Raw genomic sequence first — 15903 nt, 5'->3', positions numbered from 1 at the left:
TGGCTGTCTGATAGCAATCGCTGGACGTTTGCCTAAAATCACAAAATGGATCCGCCTGGCAGGGGTTCGAACAGCTGGCAGCAAGCATTGATAAACGGCAAAGGCTGGTTTGTCGACGCCAACATTCATAATGGAATGAACAGTGGTGATTGGGTAAATGGTTGAATTCCGCTGATTAACATGGAGATCACATTTCACATAAGTCAAGAGATATTTGGACAATGACACTTACTTTTGATACTTTTCAATAAAAAAAAATGGAATCACTGTAATTGGAAGCTCTTGAATTGCTTCATGGAAAATACCATATTTTGGTGAAACCTCTTAAAGCTGAAAAGTCTACATTTCAATTTCATGTAAAAACTGCTTTATTTCAAAACGTGGTGCTGGACAAAGGCAAAATCATGAAACTCTTTCACCTTCCAGAAAAATCTGGACCTAATTCTAGTTCAGCATGTTGGCAAATATGATGGAATGGTCCTGATACACCAGAGAGCGCTCATGAGCTCGGGAGCTCCTGAGCTCCCTCTGGTGGCCTTACAGCCACAGCCACTGGCCAATGAACTGCTCTGCATTATGGGAAGAAGCGTCTGTGTAGGCTCTCAGTCGTACAGGAATTGTCCATCGAGGACAGTGTCGCTCCCTGAATTGGGTATGAACGACTCTGATACTGGCTCGTTAGCATCTATTGTTCTGGTATGCTAACGAGCCAGTATCAGAGTCGTTCATACCCAATTCAGGGAGCGACACTTCCCTTTTATCGGAGGTGTTAATAGCAGGATAGAATTATACCACTACTCCGCCCAGGCTTAGTGTAAGGAACCAATAGTAGGAGGGTGTTGGCACACCAATTCCGCCCACTCTTACTGTATTTAAGGCCTAAGCTACCAGCACTTATTAGTTCGCTGACGAAGCTCTTTGGATGAGGAGCAAAACGTCCGACACCTTCTTCACAGAAGTACAGATGACGTCTCAAGAAGCCTTTTCCTCGATTATGGGAAGAAGTTAAAATAAATGCTGTTTATGTATTTTAAACTTGTATTCTTACTTGTCTTATATTTCCTAGATACCTTTTGAGTGTTAAGTTGCTGTGTGATGATTTTAGCTTTCTATCTAAGATGACACAGTGAGTCAGACTGTCATATTGAGTAATGACCTCCTGCGATTTCTGATGGGTTGACAAGCTCCTTGTGTTTTCTCATAGCTCATGATTGGCTTCTGTCAAAGAGTTTTCTGGTCCTCACGGACTCGTGCGCACCAGAATATGTCTTTTTATGACGTGGACATGTGCAGCTTATATATGTAAAAATCTAATCTCTCTCTAAATTGAATGGGTGCGGTTTAAATAACCATGCGTCTTATACACCGGAAATTACGGTACATAAATGGACAAAGACAAGTGGATAAGATGAAAGAAATGTGCCGCTATTGTTCAACTGAGAAGGGCAACAGGGCTACAAGCAGGGACTATTAATGCTGCACTTTAACTAATAAGAAACATTGATTTACTATAAATACAATAATTCAGACTGTTCAAACCATTATTGTTGCACTTGTCTGCATGATTGCACTTTGTGAAAAGAAACATTTTAAACCCGGGGTGTCCGGAGCGCCGTCTGGGGGTCATTTTTGGGCTGCAGCTTGTTTCTTATTGGCCCTCTGCATATTCTACAGTAAAAGTACAATTCATTCACTATTAATGAAATATACTGTAACCTATTGTATGTTTGGATGTACAAAATATATCAAAGGTCTCCGTGGAAAAATGTGGACAGACCTGCTGTAAACTATTACATATTATTTCCTATGTATTGATTTTTTTATTTTAATGGGGAATATTATTAACTGGATAATTACTTGCAAGCGGTTTGTAGTTTTTATGTTTCATTTGTATGTATGTATGTATGTAATTTATTTATCCCACAGCGGGGAAATTAAGTTGTTACAGCAGCAAGCAAGCAAGATACGCAAGTAAAGAGTACAGTGTAAAGAAATGCATATTGACTACAACATGGTTCAGGTGGTGCAGGTGTTGTAGAGCCTGACAGCGGTTGGTATGAAGGACCTGCGGAACCTCTCCTTCGTACACTGTGGGTGTAACAGTCTGCTGCTGAAGGAGCTGCCCAGGGAAACAACAGTGTCATGTAGCGGGTGAGAGGTGTTGTCCATGATGGATGTCAGCTTAGGCAACATCCTTCTCTCCCCCACTTCCTCCACGGAGTCCAGAGGACCGTCCAGGACAGAGCTCGCTCTCCTGATCAGCCTATTGATCCTGCTCCTGTCCCTGTCCGTGCTGCCCCCTCTCCAGCAGCCCACAGCATAGAAGATGGCTGAGGCCACCACAGAGTCATAAAAGGTCCGTAAAAGAGTCCTATTTCAAATATCATTAAGGTTGCTTACACAAAAGATAATAAGTTTGATTGTGTTTGTTTCGCACTTTGTTCGCTTACTGTACCAAAAATAAACTGAACCATGACCTTAAAAGCAGGTATGTGTGAAACCGTGATTGTGGCAGCCCCGTCAGTTAAGCATCTGTTTATCAAAGACCCCTGCCTTCAAACCTTCAACCTAAATGAAATGATACCTCTGTCAAGAGTACACTGGTGGTTTCAGGGATTGTGTGCAAAACAGTGCGACCAAAATTGAATGTGACATGACTAGCAGCTATTTGTGTAACTGTCCTACTTTTAAAGTTTTACTGTGTCAAAATGACTGCTGTGGAAAAGGTCATTTCAACCAAAAGAGCTAAGACCTTTGTACATAAAAAGCAAATACAGGACAGTAAATCCACTAACAAACTACATTCTCATTACACATTGTTTTTAGATATCACTTTGTCTTATGCCAGTCACTATAACTACGAAAAGTATTGTACCTGCAGCAGGACAGTGCCACCGGGGAAGCTGAGCTGGACACAGTACTTTGGTGCATTGTCCCATGAAAGAAGCTGCAAGTCCTCTATGGAGCTATAAGACAACGATGTCTCCATGTAACCAGTGGGCTGTGAATAAGAAGAACCCGTATTAGATTGACATTGTAACACACACTTACAGTACACAGTTCATATTTAAAAACAACAAATGGGACAAAGTAGCATTTTTCACTGGGAGTGGAAAACAAAATAAATTGTACCTTACTTGCCCTGAACAGACATAAAAACAAACAAATCATCACAGTGTGGTTCAAAGCTTGGTTTCTGTCCGCTGTGACCATATCAAATGTAGCGAGTGAGTGATGAAATGCTGGAAAAATGTAGCAATGACTATTAACCCCACAAATGTGGCAACATTATTTATGAAACCATTGTTTGTGTAGCCTGGTTGTCTAACCAGCTGGAGGTGGTTGCTGTGAAAAAGGCCACCACTTGTTTGCTCGTTTGCAAATTATAACAGAACCACTGACAAATTACCCCAAGTTTCCTGACGCAGGGCTTTAGGAAGACTACAGCGTGGCAGGCGTGGGTGGGAAAAAATCTAAACAAAGGAATATGAAGCACAGACAAAATCACAAGGAAAATAGGAACTTGTTTGTTTTCCGAACCTGAAGAGAGGTTTAAAGTAAAAACACTATTGCCATGATGGGTCGAAAATAGGGCTCGTGTATGTCAGAGATGCAGAAACGGCAATACATGAATCATTTGATTTCCCAGACATTAGCGTCATTGCGAGTCACGTATTTATTTTTTCTCCAGTGCTATTTTCACAAAGAAAACCTGAAATTATTTGACTTTGCTGAGCAAGCTTTTTCTACGAATGTGCCTGTGAATATTCTCATTCATTCAGGTCATTGCATTCTCAGGGCCTTCAATTGATCGCAACTGGACTGTTCAGGTTGTCTTAAGACGTTTTGCCTCTCAATCGAGCAGGATTCATCAGTTCATGCTCAAAGACTAGGCGGGACACACACCAGTCAGACTAGATAGGATAGTTCTAGTCTGAGAGCCTGATGCAAGATCCATTCTATTTATCCTCTGAAGTCGGTTCGCTCTTTAGTGGTGTCAAATGACAAATGATACGATACACTTGAGTGGGGCCTCTACATGCCAATGATGGTCATTTTGGGTGGTATCACCTTCGTTAGCATCCCATTCAGATGTAATGATGGTCATGGAGCCATCTTTTTCTACGAAAATTCCCTCGCTAGCTGAGCAAACAATTATCTACGTATAACAGTCGTCCCTCGCACATTCAAATTTTGCGGATTCATTATCATGATTTTTCATAAATACATTAATAAATCATGCTGTTTTGTGGTTGAATAGTCAAAAAATACGCATATGTAACCAAAATTTTGCATTTCTTGTCTAAACTAAGCATTTTCAAACATAAAAATGCATTCAAAAGACTCTTAACATTGATGAAATGTACAGTAGTATTCCACACTGGTCACTTGGTGTTATGGTGTCAGTTATTTTACTGTAACACTCAAAAGGTGTACCTGACAAATATACAAACATGTACCAATATGATTTTGAAATGAAAAAAATAACTTTTAAAGTTTTCCCATAAAGCATTGCGTCTGAGCAACACATTCATTGGGGCGTTGCAATGACGTCAGCCTCCCTCTGGGCTCTGTGCTCCTCTGGTAGACAGGGGCAGCAATGCAGCGCCATCCACCATTTTCTTTGTTGCTAGTCCTCCAATTAACTGCTCTTCTGGCAATAATGCATTATGGGTAGATGTTAAAATAGCTGCTGTTTCTTATTTAAAACTCGTATTGCTACATGTAATGTATATTTCCTTGGTCCCTGTTGAGTGTTAAGCTGCTGTGTGATGCGTTTAATGTTGTTTGTAAGATGACACCGTGAGTCAGACTGCTATATTGAGTAATGACCTCCTGCAATTTCCAATGGGTTGACAAGCTCGTCGTAATTTTTTTTAAAGCTCATGATTGGCTCCTGTCAAATAAAGAGCGGCCTGGTCTTCACGGACTTGTGTGCACAGCAATATGTCATTTTATGACGTGGACACGTACGGCTTATACACCGGTGTGGCTTATTTATATGAACAAATCTGGATTTTCCTCTAAATGTAGTGGGTGTGGTTTATACACCGGAATTTACATTTAACCGTAATAAATGAGGGATTATTGTATTTTAAATTGTTAAAATGAAATTATTTTTAAATGTATGACTACTGTTACAAAATACAATTGCAAGATGAAGACCCAAAAGGCAACATCCTATCCCATAGGGCCACAAACATTCCCTGTGCACATATGTTGCAGTTACGTTTGGCATACACAATTGTCCATGCGCACCATGTGTGGCTGATTTTTAACCTTTTCCTCTCTTTGGATTTGTGAAGCTCCACAGTGTTTTCGTTTTGTTTTCGGTTTGGTTCGCGCTCCTCCCTGATTTTTGTTTTGGGACATGGCTGCTTGCGTGTGCTCCTGCAATTAGCAAGCAGGACCCCTCTTTAGCGACACCTCCATACCAGCAAGACACCAGATTGATCCTTGGTGCTCTGCCGTTTGCTGTCCCGCATTCCATCTCACTCCTATTTGATTGGGTCCTGTTTATTTACCTCTAGTCTTTTTCCTGTCCAAAACTTCAACTTTCCGTGCATATCCGTGAAGTTTCACACATGTTTATGTTGATGTGCATAATCTTCTAGAAATGCAGCACTAAGCTATAACCTTACGGGGAGAAGGCTGCAGGGACATTCTTTTTCATTTCTTTAAGAAAACACGACATACGTTTCAAATCCTAATGTAAAAATATACCCCAAATAGAACATTAAATCTCACTTCTGGACTAACAGTAAAAGATTTAAAAAAAGTAATGATGTACTCGTATGATAGTATGACAAAGAACACTACTGTAACTGTACTCAATCTTTTGAGTGAAACAGCTGTCTATGGTTTGTCCTGGTATCCATCCACTGCATCCCTGTTTGTTCTCCATCCAGACAGATAAACAATCCTTTCTCTGGCCTCCTCCAGAGCTACAGCTCCAATCAACACAAGCCCATTTGGAAGCAGCAGTCAATGTCTGCTTTTTGCCCTGACGCCCCATTGGAGTGTCAAGTAGACAGGTGGTTCTTTTCATTTTCACCAGTCTTACATTCTATGGAGAAAACGGACAGTCTAACACACACACACAAGCAACACACATGCTTTGCACCTCCTGGATTGATAATGCCTGCACGGTGTTTGGTCTCGGCTCCTCACACACACGTGTGTGAATGCATCCATATGGCAAATATTAGTGTAGAAACAGTAAACGTACCCTTCGGTCTGGATGCATGTGCAGTGTTTTTACTGCATCATGTTGTGCAACATGAAATTGTATGATAAAAGTGGATGTGGCAATGTGCTTTTCAACAAGGAGAGGCAGTACAGAATGGCAGAAAACAGATGAGGCTTGAATTTTCTGATAACCAGCTGAGGTTGCCATAGATACTTCATCCTGCACAAGAGCATGTTATCATCTGACTCGTTTTCCCTCTCCATCTCTGCATCTCATCCACAACAACTCTGTCCTTTCTTTCATCTATGATTCTGTCTTCTCCACACTCTGCTTTCCTGCTACCAGACAGCTTGCGTTGTCTTATTCTTCTGCCTCTATTTGGCTTCCCATCATCATAGAGGAGGCTCCGTATCATCCTACTGGCTGCTCTTCTCACTGCTGTTACCATAGAAACAGGAATATGGAGCTGTATGTATGTTTTTTGTTGTTTCCAGGGAGAAAGTCAGCCAACAGGTAAAAACACAGGGCAGACAAACACTGATGAAGAAAGCAATTGTGCAAAAAGTACCCATGTCCATTTATTTTCTCCTTATTCACATTACATTCATAGTACAAACTCAAAACATAAGATACAAAACAAGTTTGAACAGCCAGAAATGACAAAGACATATGGTAAGCTAATTATTTCCGTATGTCTTGGGACATTGTGGTATTATACTCCATAGTCTCCACTTGCCTGGAGCGTTTTTTTCTTGCTGCCCTCAGTCTCCTTAACCAAATTAGTCTCTTCAACAAACACACGCCGAGAAATAAATGCAGGTGCCCCCTGTTCTTCTCCGTTCTCGTTTTTGTTACTGTTACGGTGAAAATAATATATACAGTGCCCTCCAAAAGTATTGGAACAGTGAGGCCAATTCATTTATTTTGCTGTAGACTGAAAACATTTGGGTTTGACATCAAAAGATGAATATGAGACCACAGAACATTTCAGCTTTTATTTCCAAGTATTTACATTTGGATCAGATGCACAACTAAGAAGAGAGCATCTTTTGTTTGAACCCACCCATTTTTCATGTGAGCACAATAATTGGCGCATATGACGTGTGTTTGGTTCCCCGGGAGTGTCCTATTACATTGCTTATTCAATTACTAAATAACACTAAATACAGAGTTTCCGCTACATGTAATTGATCGTGGCGGCCCACCACTACAAAATAAAAGCTGTCACACCTTAAAAATTAACTTGAAAACTTGAAAATATATTGTGTGGATGTTTATACTGCATATGCTATATACAGTACATACGTATATTGGCACTGGCTCTCCGGCGGTAGCCGGCTAGATCACGGGCGAGCTTGAAGTGGCTACGACAGTCATGCTAACTTGCTTTTTAAAGTGTCACTTAACAATCTTGCTCTCTTGTTATCATTATAATACTTATGGCTTGTCCTCAAAATATATGTCTGAGCTGTTCAACAAACACGTAGCGTGTCCAGCTTTAAACAGTGCTATGTCTCCAACAAGTACCGTAGCTCATATGCTAGCGGTAGCTCACCACCTGATGTTGAGTAGTTCACCAAAGAATATTTGCTTCACCTCTTAGCAGTTTTATAAGTGTTCTATTCAAACATGACGCCTGTATTTAATGACAAACGAGCACACTGAGTGGAGATGTACTTTGTAAATAAACTAAAATTGTTGGCAGTCACTTAAAATAGCTCACTTTTTCAAAGTAGTTTTAATAGTGCTGCAGGTTGGATAGACCTGTGCTATCATAACCCTGGACAATTTATACTCCTTATATAGGACACATTTCTATAACACCAATATTGAAATTATTTTATTTTGTTAATTGTGTTGTTTTGAACTAAAAAAATATATTATTGAACAATTCATTTCCCATGTATTAGTTTTACTCTAAAGCAGGCATCAAATAAAATGTAGATTTGTGTCAAATAGTACAAAATGTTTACTTTTGCACTAATAGTCACATTGGACTAAATAGGTCAGGTAACAAAAAGAGGCTCAACATTTTAAACTCTCACTTTAAGTGCTCTCAGCAACTTTGCCATGAAGTAACAGTTAACAGTTTTGCAATGTTCTCGGTTCATCTTCTGCTGGTTGTTGAAAAACACTAAATAAGTAAGTTAATAAATAAATAATTAAGTCACAAAAAATAGGTAGGATAGGCTTTTACTGTTCAGTCTGCATTTAGAGGTGAAAACAACATAAAAACCAGAGAGCTGTCTAAAGGTGAGAAATCTGAAAGACGATGGAAAATCAATCAAATGCATCGCACAAATATTGGTCAACCATTTGGAATGTTCTGAAGAAGAAAGACACCACTGGTGGAGTAAGCAACAGACATCAAACAGGTAGATCAAGGAAAACATCAGCATGTGATGACAGAAAAACGGTGAGAGATGTAAAGAAAGCCCTAAAACAATTTTTGGTGACATCAGGAGCAACCTGCAGTGGAGAGGAATGAAGGTATCGCTATCAACTCTTCATTTTAACAGAATTTGCCAAAAAGCACAGAGATGTGCCTTAAAAATTCTCAAAACAAATGCTTTTTGGACAGATAAATTTCCTCCAAATTGTGGAGCAAACATTTTATGTATGAAGTCTTCTATGAACACTCCTGCCCTCTGCAAGTCATTGTTGATGTCACCAAAAGTTGTTTTAGGGTCTTTTTTTACAGCTCTCATCGTATCTCTGCCATCCCCTGCTGATGTTCTCCTTCATGATGTTTACCTGTTCGACTTATGTTACTTAGTACCCCACTGGTTTCTTTCTTCTCCAGGACATTCCAAATGGTTGTAGTGGCTATGACCAATGTTTGTGCAATGGTTTTCATTGATTTTACATCCTCTCTCAGATTCACAATAGCTTATACTTCACCCAAAGACAGCGCTCTGGATTTCATGTTGTTTTCACCTCTAAATGTAGTCTCCACTGGCAAAACTTATCGTACTCAATACGAAACTGAGCGTAGACATTCAATGCTATTTACTACGGGTGTCATGAGACACCCAAGTCACGAGGTGAGACGATACACGGATTCGGTGCACAAGGACGAGGCGAAAAATATGACTGGACAAACAAGCTTTTTTATTTAACCGAGTCACAAAACCATGCAGGTGCATTTTGAAATGTTTATTGTTGCACAAATTGACGCTAAACGATATCAAATGTTTTCAGTCTACAGCAAAAATAAAGGAATTGGCCTCACTGTTCCAATACTTGTGGAGGGCACTGTATACATCACATGTATTGACACATAAAACACACATGCAGTTCTGCAGCCACTGCGTTTGTATCACACTCAGAGAGAAAACCGCATAGCCTCTGTTGACAGACAACAGTTTTTCCTGTTCCTGTCATCAAGCAAGAATCATTTCACATCCTGTCTTCCCTGCTTTTGTATTTACAAGTCATCAGAAGAGGGACCCTCTCAAATATTAGGACATTGTCACGTGATCCTATGATCCAAATTAAGTGTTAAGTTGTGTTAGGACCCTATTTGTGACAAACACATTGATCACACATGATCATAAACATGTCATATGATAGTTCAGGGACATTATACGATGGAACACATGCATGGCTGCTGGACTCCCCTTGTGCGACGTCGATGAGGCTTTTAAGCGTCACTTCCCTGAATGATACTTCTGCAATGAATGAGGAACTGAACTGTTGCTCATAAACTTGAAGGAAGAAAACACTGGTGACCTAAAGTACCCTAACACAAGAAAACAGCTTTTCAGCTGTGAGTTTTTTAACTGCGGTCTGTGGTTTGCTATGGTTGCTTTCTGTAAAAAGAGGTCTGAGTGTTTAAGGCCCAAGATGGTTTGTGCTCGACACACTCACATACATAGCAGTTTCAAATTTCACAAAGTCAATTCATAGCAAGGTTCTGTATGAGATCAACAAATTGCTTATTTTAAATAATGGCTACATGATCCAATTAACTAGGAGTAACTAGCAATGAGAAGCGACTCAGAAGTCAGCTATACAATTGTTCAAATAACATTCCAAAAAGCACATTACTTAGGTTTCTCAAATGTTTATCATGTTAATGGCACTATTCACAGACAAATCTTGGATCTGAGAGGGTTTATCAGAGTGGTCACCAACCTCTTTGAGCCCATCTTTCCTGTCAAACCTCTGACGGACTGGTTCAAAAAAAAAAAAAAAAAAAAGAGTGTAAAAGGTGCGCTTCAGACCGAATAGTAATCTAATGCTATTGTCAAGGACCAATGTATGAAAGCAAATCAAAATCAAACAAAAATACACAAAATGAATACTGACTGGTGCAAGCCTTGAGTTTGTTTTCCAGTGAGAAGATGAAAATAGCATAGTTTGATGTGCGTGAGTGACAGACGCAGAGTTTTATGTGCCGTTTTGCAGCAGTGTTGTTTTGGTAGCGATCAGTGCTGAAAATCTAGTCTTACATGGGTAACTGGATGGGAATGGCAGCATCTTTAATGCCATTGTGTAAAGTTCTGGAGAGAACAACAAACGTCTCCATATAAATAACACAAAAGGGATTTGGCCTTCCTTAAACCATAGCCATCGTGAGTGAAGCTCAAATTTAACCCATTCAAACAGAAGTATGCCAACATCAGACTGGAATAAAAGATATGTAGGACGATTACTTATCTATTTACCAGTGCTCGTGTAAAAAAAGGTTTATGTTTTTTAAGTGTGCAGGAGTAGGGGGTACATGGCTTCAGGTCAAATGTCTGAAGAGGTACACGACTGTAAAAAGTTTGGGAACCACTGGTCTAGAGCACAGGAATTAATAACCATTATAATGCTCCTTTTTAGGCTAGAGCCTTTAGAGAATGAAACATGAGGTAAAATAGTATAGAAGACATAACACGTTATTCAATACTGATTCTGCAGACCATGTTAGTGTTGAAACGCATATCCTATTAGTGAGAACTCTCTCTCATAACAGCTCTGGCTTTGACAGTGGAGTGTTAATCCAAATTGTCTTTTGTCCCATTACTTTTTTTTATCTGCCTCATTTTGCTGATGATATACAAAGGAATATGCTCTTATTCAACTGCTATCTTCTCTCATGCACTGGCAACAGGAGGACAAGCTACACTGTCTTTGCCTTCTGTCTCTACAATATCTCTGAGATACACGTTGTACCATTTTGTTTATACCGTATTGCCTGTATGAGGTCAGATACATCTACTACATAACCAATTCTAACCACCATGCTGAATTGTTGAATTGAATAGTCTCATACTGCAATCAAAATGAGCATTTTTTTTTCAGTTTATACCTAAGTCAGGTAGGTGCCCATCCATCCGCAGCACACTATGAGTTATGTGGTACAGATGATAGATAAAAATGAACCAGGAATATGAAATATACCTGAACTGTTTAGAAAATATAAATAGGGAAATTTGTGGCGTACCTCGGGTGAAATGGTGCAATGTGCATTATTATGACAAACAAAAAGCAGCCTTAAAAACCTTGAGCTCTGTTTGAAAGCAACTTTGATTATGAGTAACCATCAGCAATTAAAATTCTCTCTGACAAAAATTAAAAACTGAATGATTTTTTGGCCTAGAACCATTGACTCTTTATGTAATGACAACACAAAGACACCTCCCTGATGGCTTTGTGAAAGGCCACTGTAATGTTCCTACAATGAGCCCCTCAAGCTTGTGCCGCACCCAGTTTCCTTTCATCTCAGGTCTTTTGTGAGCCACTCACAACACAGGAAGTGTATGCTTGCTCTATCACTCCTCTTACGTAAATGTGATGCAGGTTTGGTTTTTGATGGCAGACTTAACAAGCTTTTTACAGACGCGGCTTTCACTTCCAAACCCTTGTTGGGTTTTGTAGCAACGTTGGTGGCGTTTTGAGAACTAAAGCCCCTTTTCCACCAAAATCCCAGGAACTTATTACTAAGAATTTTTGAACTGTTGGACGTCTGTGTGGTTTGTGTTTCCACCACTCCTCAAAGTTCAGGGTCATTTATTGAAATCAGGCTGACATATGGCAGGGGTGTCCAAAGCTTTTCCACCGAGGGCCGCATACTGAAAAATTAAAGGATGCAAGGGCCCGACGTCAGTCGGCCAGTCCGAGGGGCCTCAACCAGTCCGAGGGGCGTCGACATAAACGGGTTCCACTATAAAAATACATAAAGAATAAATGTCAGCGTTGAGGTCACGGTGACAACACAAACATATCTATCTGATTTAACTTTATCAATAGACTGTTGTCCGGCAGCTGTTTCAACACCTGGGCGCGTTGGTTCTATAGCGGAATGAGATGAGTGAGTGAACCCTCCTATCAGTCATTCATCTATTTGTCCCAGTGGGTGGAGGCGGGGCAGCTGGCGAGTGCACACGCAAAGTGGTACAAGCAGTGCCGCTGCCAGGAATTCTGGGCCCCATGAAAAATTTAAATCACCTTAGGCCAGCTGTTGTCACCACATCGCTACAACCTTGACTGACCCAACAAGAGCGTTACATAACTCCAACTCTAATCGTTTGCAAATGTCTTGCTTCTTATTGTGTAATATTTACTGCTAGTGAGTTGTCCATGCAGCAGTCTGCATATAAGTATGCAATTCACTATTTGATGTAAGAGAACATAAATGTGCTAAAGGCCATCTTTTACAGTCACAATGTTATTTTAATTGTAAAATTCCAAAATGTTTTTAACATTTATGAAAAGGCTTAAAAGAAAATTTAAATACGCAGTACATTAACGTTTAAATCTGCCAACAAGAAAATAAAGTTGAAATGGAATCATTATGTGGACAAATCATTTGTGTTTGAAATTCTGTATATTCCATATATTCTATATAGTTGTAATTCCCCCAGCCTCCCTGCAATGATACTAAGTGACATGTCATTGAACACTCACCTTCTTACTGGGACAGGGAGGGGTAAAGTTATGGAGAGACAGGGCTGCTGCTGACTCATCTGTTGTTACATCTGGTAAATGGGGGAAGGACAACTGATTTAATAATACATGCCCCGCGCTGATTAAATGTTAGTTAAAAAAAGAGTGCGATATAGGTTAACGCAACACGCTAACACTCTGCTAGCTTATTTCATTGTGGACATTAAGCTAACAGGTTAATTTCTATGACACACAGACTGGCTATGCTACAAAAAAACGTGTCACATATTGACACCCTTTTTGTTTGCCTCTCTTCTCTCACCTTTCTCTCCTTCCCTTTTTTTTGACTCCCAGACTTTATTTTACTAGGCACTGGCAGCATTGTTTCACTCTGCTCTGCCGCAACTGCCGACAAGCTGCAGTTAGCAAGCACGGTGAAGGTGGTAGTGGACCAAACCATTTCATGTAGCTATGGTGGGGTAGTCAGTGAATATGGAAGAAGGAACTTTTGGTCAATGTAGATATTTAACTGTTACTACCCTGTCAATCAGGGGCCCTTGGAATTGTCCTAACTTTCCCCCCCTTTATGATGCCCTTGGATGCAAGTGAGGAGAAAAGCGGCAATTACACTTGCACACATTTTGCTTCCACACAGTCCCGCAATTAGCCGTGACAGTGCATGTCATTTATTTATGTATTTATGGCACGCCTGAAAAGCATGGAGACTAGTTCGCACACGGTTTACGTTCTGTTTATGCATAAATTACGCACTTGGAACCCAATTCGCAAATGGTGTGCATTGGCCTGAACTGACCACGTGCCCGCACACCTTATTTACACCTTGTCAAGTAGTGTTTACGTCTAGTGCACGACAATAGCATGCGCAATGCGCATTGTTCCAGTGTGGATGTGCATTGTCACCACCACTTCCCGCACCCATGAAGCAGTCGTGACCCCACACAACAGCTGGCATCACCCGTATAGCTTATAGCTAATTCACGTTCCTATTATGGAATAATACCCATTGTTCATTATTTATTGAAGCGCAATTTTTTGAGAGACTTGATACTCCATTTTATTTATTGTTTTTATTGTTGTGTGTGATTTTTATTGGAGTGTTTTTTTTCTTCACAGAGGTCTATTTTTTCTTGTTTTTGGTTATGATTGTGATTTTTATTGAGGTGCAATTTTTGCCTGTGATTGACTGGCGCCCACCTCTTGCCCAAAGTCAGCTGGGATAGGCTGACTTTGTGACCTGAGTGGCATAGAAAATGCATGGATGGACTGATGCAATTTTTGCATTTTATTTTCATTGTTTTTTTTTTTTGTTTGTTTAATTTATTATGATAGATTGATAGATAGATATTCATTTCATTTCTTGTTTATTTTTTAATTGGGAGTATAGATGCTCTGATATTTTTATGAGAATACAGTAAATACTTACAGAAGTAGTGTAGTAAACGTACACTTTGCTGGAGAGCTTTATAAGCACGAACAGTACTGCGTTGCTGTGTTCCACCATTGTTGTTTTGGTTGTTGTACTATTTTCGGTACATGCCAGTACTGAACACCCATGCACTTGTCCTCCATTTTCAAGACCCATTTTCCAAAACATAGTTGCCAGTAAACAAACAAAATGACACTATGGTTGTCAATAGTAACAGTAAAAAAAATAGTGGTTTGTACACTAAATCACGGTTTTAGTATACAATATGGCACCTTTTACATGCAACTGACTTTGTGCTTGAGATGGTGGCACAACAGTGTCAGTCCATGTTGCTTTGCAGTTCATTCTGTTAAACACACTCATTCTGATATGTTATAGCCCAGGGGTCAGCAACCCGCGGCTCCGGAGCTGCATGTGGAAGTTCAGCCTCTTTGTTGCGGCTCCCTTCGCCGAGCTCTGCGATTTTTTTTTTAAACACGGAAGTAGGGGAAATGTGCATTTTCAAAACGAATGTGAAATATCCGACTCACCGCGAGTCCGTGAATGCATCTAGACAGTGTTCTGACTGCTGATTTGTTGAACAAGGGAAGGGGAGGTAGGCTAGTGTATGCAGTGAGTCTCAACTGTACAGAAAAAAGGTGAGGGAATCTGAAGCAAGTTACTGTACAGTAAAATAAAACTACAGTAGTTGCATCCAGACGGGAACGGATCACTGGGTGAAAACAATGTAATACACAAGGCACACCTACATGTGGCGCTGTAAACAGACACAGACAAAACCATGTGACACACCAAACTATAGAAGAAAAAAGTACACATGCACATAAGTCTGTCGTCGTCCGCTTTCCAGGGCTCGTCTAGATTTACGACGAAGTGGAATTACTTCTGCGAATCATTCTGAAGTATAAGACAAAAAATATCAAGAGAATGTTGACTGCGGTGAGTCATGCAAGTCGAAATGTTCAGATATGTTGGCTTGTCATCAACGCTCACTTCTGGTCATGTGATGGCGACGAGGTGGCGACGTCATCGTTTTCTTAAAGCAACAGTTCGCTTGTCTACACGGAAATGACAAGCCGGCGTTTTCAGATTTTCCCACTCTGGAAGCCGTTTTCAAAACATACCATTTCAGGGCACCCAGAACGCCGTTTCCATGTGGACGAAAGGCTGAAACGATAAAATACTTTCCCGTTTTGACCTGAAAACATTTCCGTGTGGAGAGCACCTAAAACAGAAACTAAAGTCCCTTTTCAATTTGTCATTATGATGTAAATTTACCCTTAAAAATAGGAAGACTCCAAAATAATCCACAAAAACCAACAGCACACTCGCTTATGCAGGTCGACATTCAATAAATATAATAAAGATATGTCACATTAAGACATGGCGG

General features: G+C 40.2%; 1 protein-coding gene across 3 annotated transcripts in view; it reads right to left on the bottom strand.

The window, feature by feature from the left end:
* Positions 1-15903, bottom strand: part of cmip (c-Maf inducing protein) — a 51338-nt gene that overhangs the window by 24158 nt on the left and 11277 nt on the right. For 2 of the 3 annotated variants that reach the window (XR_008570361.1, XM_054775779.1), the window contains exon 2: positions 2876-3001. Coding sequence is in view for 1 of the 3 variants with exons in the window: in XM_054775779.1 (XP_054631754.1) it covers positions 2876-3001 (126 nt within the window). In the remaining 2 variants the exon portion in view is untranslated. Of the gene's footprint in view, positions 1-2875; positions 3002-15903 lie in introns of those variants that run through there. The other variant, XM_054775780.1, reaches the window with a different exon arrangement.

Source organism: Dunckerocampus dactyliophorus, chromosome 5, assembly GCF_027744805.1.
Source record: "Dunckerocampus dactyliophorus isolate RoL2022-P2 chromosome 5, RoL_Ddac_1.1, whole genome shotgun sequence".
Classification (NCBI taxonomy): Eukaryota; Metazoa; Chordata; class Actinopteri; order Syngnathiformes; family Syngnathidae; genus Dunckerocampus; species Dunckerocampus dactyliophorus.
The sequence above is the reverse complement of the archived record's forward strand: the minus strand, read 5'-3'. Positions and strand labels throughout refer to the sequence as shown.